The 3,557-nt window shown below is 42.6% G+C and overlaps 1 protein-coding gene across 1 annotated transcript in view; it reads right to left on the bottom strand.

The window, feature by feature from the left end:
• Gad2 (glutamate decarboxylase 2) overlaps window positions 1-3,557 on the bottom strand; it is a 69,958-nt gene that overhangs the window by 39,574 nt on the left and 26,827 nt on the right. The window contains exon 8 of the mRNA XM_005354745.3: window positions 984-1,063. Coding sequence (XP_005354802.1) covers window positions 984-1,063 — 80 coding nt within the window. The remainder of the gene's footprint in view (window positions 1-983; window positions 1,064-3,557) is intronic.

Raw genomic sequence — 3,557 nt, 5'->3', positions numbered from 1 at the left:
TATTCTGTCTTCTGTAACCATCCCTGCCTTTCCCTCACCTGGTACCTGAGGTATTCTGTCTTCTGTAATCGTCCCTGCCTTTCTGCCACCTGGTACCTGAGGTATTTTGTCTTCTGTAATCGTCCCTGCCTTCCCCCCACCCATATAACATTCCCTCCTCCTGTCTGCTTCACTGAGTTTCCCATAACTCTGCAACACGCGCAGTCTACCCTACACTGAAACTCCAACCATGCAACAATTACTTTCTAATCTCTGGCCTCTTCCCACTTACACCCTCTGCTGTCAGAGAACTGAGATATTGCGCTGAGATTTCTGGAGCCTGGTGAGATGGCGGGTGGTCAGAGAACAGATGTCTGATACACACCTTTGAATTTATAAATCGCTCATTGACCTGCTGTCTTTTAATTTAGTGAAAGTTCTTACTCAGTCCTTTAAAGATTGGATCTGGTTTCCCCTAAGTTCCAGATTTACCAGTCAGTGGGACTTTATGTGGATAGCCTAAAGATGGTTACTGCTCTCCCCACAGTGGTATCATACTTATTTCCCAGAAAGCTATGAATTCTAGGTGTCAATTAAGACAGACTTTCCCCAGGAGGGCCCTTTGGTTGTTGCCCAAGGCTGCTGAGCTGATGGGGCACCATTTACTTTAGCACGTTTACATAACCCGTGCAGCTAAGTGCTGCCTCAGCATCAAACACTGCTTCAATCGCCTGTGGCTAATATGCCCCGGTGATAAATGTCCCTCCACACCAGCTCCTGAGGATGGTTTGATTGATTTAATAAAGGTTCCAATTCATCCAGAAGTTATGAAAGGCTCTAGGGTTTCAAGGAACAACATCTGGGGACTTCAAGCAAGTCTGTGCTCCAAAGAAACAGAGACCGAAGCAGGATTGCTGACCATAGTCACCACCTCTTTTAGAAGAGAGGTACCTGTGGGGAATGTTTAACTTGCCAACCGACGGGATTGTAGACTTATCGCTCACCTCTCGTCGCATTTAATGAGAATCACGCTGTCTGTTCCGATTCCCAAGGCTGCAGCTCCCTTCTTGAGAGAAAAGTGACTCTGTCAGAAAAAAAAAACACACTTACAATCAGTTCTTTATGAAGACAAGATCGATTCCCTCTTCTGGCTCTCCTCCTTTGTCCTTTTGCTCCTCCACTTCCCAGGCTTCTCAGAGGATAGCCACTCACTCTCACTAGGTTTTTGCTTGCTTTAGCTATACATGTGGTTTTAAATTTTAATTAATGTATTTCTATGTGTATGGGTGTTTTGCCTGCCTGTATGTCAGTGTACCATGTGTGTGTCTGGTGCCCACAAAGGCCAGAAGAGAGTATTAGATCTGCAGTGACTGGAGTTACAGGCATTGGTGAGCTGCGATGTGGGTGAATAGGACCAAGGTCCTACAGAAGAGCAACCGGTGCTCGTAACTTCTCGGCCTTCTCTTTAGCCCTCCTATTTAGTATGCTTTTAAACACACTATTTTATTAATTCTTTGAGAATTTCATACATGCAGACAGTATATTTTGATCATATTTGCTTTCCTTATCTTCCCATATCCACCCACCCCTTACATGAAATCTTCCAACCTCATGTCTTCTTCTTCTTCTTTAGTACAACTGAGTCCAGTTTGTGCAACCCACACACTTATGGGGTGGAGCCATTCACTAAAGCATGGTCGACCTACTAGGGGACTACACCCTTAAAGAAAATTCTCTCTTCCTTCCACAGCGGTCCTCATTCTCACTAGGTCCACACCTAGGGAAGGGGCTCCTGAGTCCGTCCTCACTCTGTTATAGAATGTAGACTGGCTTTCTTCTCGTGTAGGTCTTGTGTAGGCAACCACGGCTGTGTGAGCTCATGAGTACAGTACTCTTGTCATCTCCAGAAGACACCGTCTGCTCCTCCCTGACCTCTGGCTTTTATAATCCTTCCACATCCTCTTCCACAACAGGCCCCAGTCCTGATACAGATGTGCCATTTGTGGCTCAGATACTTAGTCTCTGTACTTTGATTAGGTATGAGTTTCTCTGTTAACCGGTGTTTTCTGAACAAAGAAACTTTTCTGTTGGGATCTGAGAGCTACAATACTCTCTGGGTGTAGAGATAGAAATTTGGAGGGCAGTCTAATAATAAATCAACCTAGCAAAACATTAAATATTAAATAGGTTTACCTCTGGGCCCAATGAAGTCACCAGCTATGGGTTCCTGATAAGATGCTAGGCGTGCATCTCCTCCTGTAAAGCATGCTTTCAATCTAATTGGAAACCAGATGTTCACCTCCCTAACATTCATGCTGCTATTGCTTCTGTGGATATATCTTGCTAGACTGGTTGTTATTATAGTTTTAAGGCATCACAGCTGGATCAAAACTTATGGTTTTTAAAATATTATAGTGGCCAGGTGGTGGTGGCGCACTCCTTAAAACCAGCACTTGGGAGGCAGAGGCAGGTGTGTCTCTGTGAGTTCAAAGCCAGCCTGACATAGAGAGCGAGTTTCAGGACAGCCAGGACTGTGTCACAGAGAAACCCTGTCTCAAACAACTAAAAAAAAAACAACAACAATAAAATATTATAGTGAAACACATAATTCTGTAACTTAAATACCTTGTTAGCCATCTCTGGACATAAACATTTCTGTGTTCTTAATTGTTTTCACATTGTTGTAGACCAATTACCATCATTGATTCCTCAGAACTCTTTTATTGTGTAAAACCAAAGCTCTTTACTAAATAGTAACTGCCCATTCTCTCTTTCCTCACCCCTGACAACCACCATCCTGTTCTTGGTCTCTGTCAATTTGACTGTTTCAGGTACAGCATTCACGACATTGTGTTTATGTAGTGATCCTGTGGAGACCTGGGTTGTTTCTACCTTTTTGGCTATTATGAATAGGTCTGCTAGAGACGCAGGTGCACAGATACTTCTTTAAGATGCTGTTTTCAATGGCTTGAGGTACATACCTAAAAGCAGAATCACTGGACCATATGGTTGATGTAATTTTAACTTTTGAGAAATTGCTGAACTACTGTCTACCACAACTATGTGATTTTTACACACTTACCAACATCACACAAAGGTTGCAGTTTCTCCACATTCTCACCAATGTTTTGATTTCTGCTTGTTTTAGAGACAGACTCTTCCTCTTGCCCAGGCTATCATGGACTCTCTGGTTTCTGATTCCATTGCCCCACTTGACTGAAGGTGACTTTATTTATTTATTTATTTATTTATTTATTTATTTATTTATTTATTTATTTATTTATTTTCGGCTCTTGAGGCCAGTCTTCCTAAAAGATGTGACAGTAACACCCTGTGCTTTTAATGTGGTGCTCTCTAGTGAGTGATCTAGACTCTCTTTGTGTGCTTCTTCGGTGAATTGTCTATTCAAGTCTTTTGGTTATGTTTTGGATGGGATTGCTTTAGTTACTGTTGTTATATTTGTTGAATCCCCTGGGTTTCTTGAGGAAAGATAAAAATATACTGAAAATTGTAACTGTATGTGGGGTCCCAGCACATCGTAACTCTGAAACAATCTCTCTCTTTCCCTCCCTCCCTCC

Source organism: Microtus ochrogaster, chromosome 16, assembly GCF_000317375.1.
Source record: "Microtus ochrogaster isolate Prairie Vole_2 chromosome 16, MicOch1.0, whole genome shotgun sequence".
Classification (NCBI taxonomy): Eukaryota; Metazoa; Chordata; class Mammalia; order Rodentia; family Cricetidae; genus Microtus; species Microtus ochrogaster.
The sequence above is the reverse complement of the archived record's forward strand: the minus strand, read 5'-3'. Positions and strand labels throughout refer to the sequence as shown.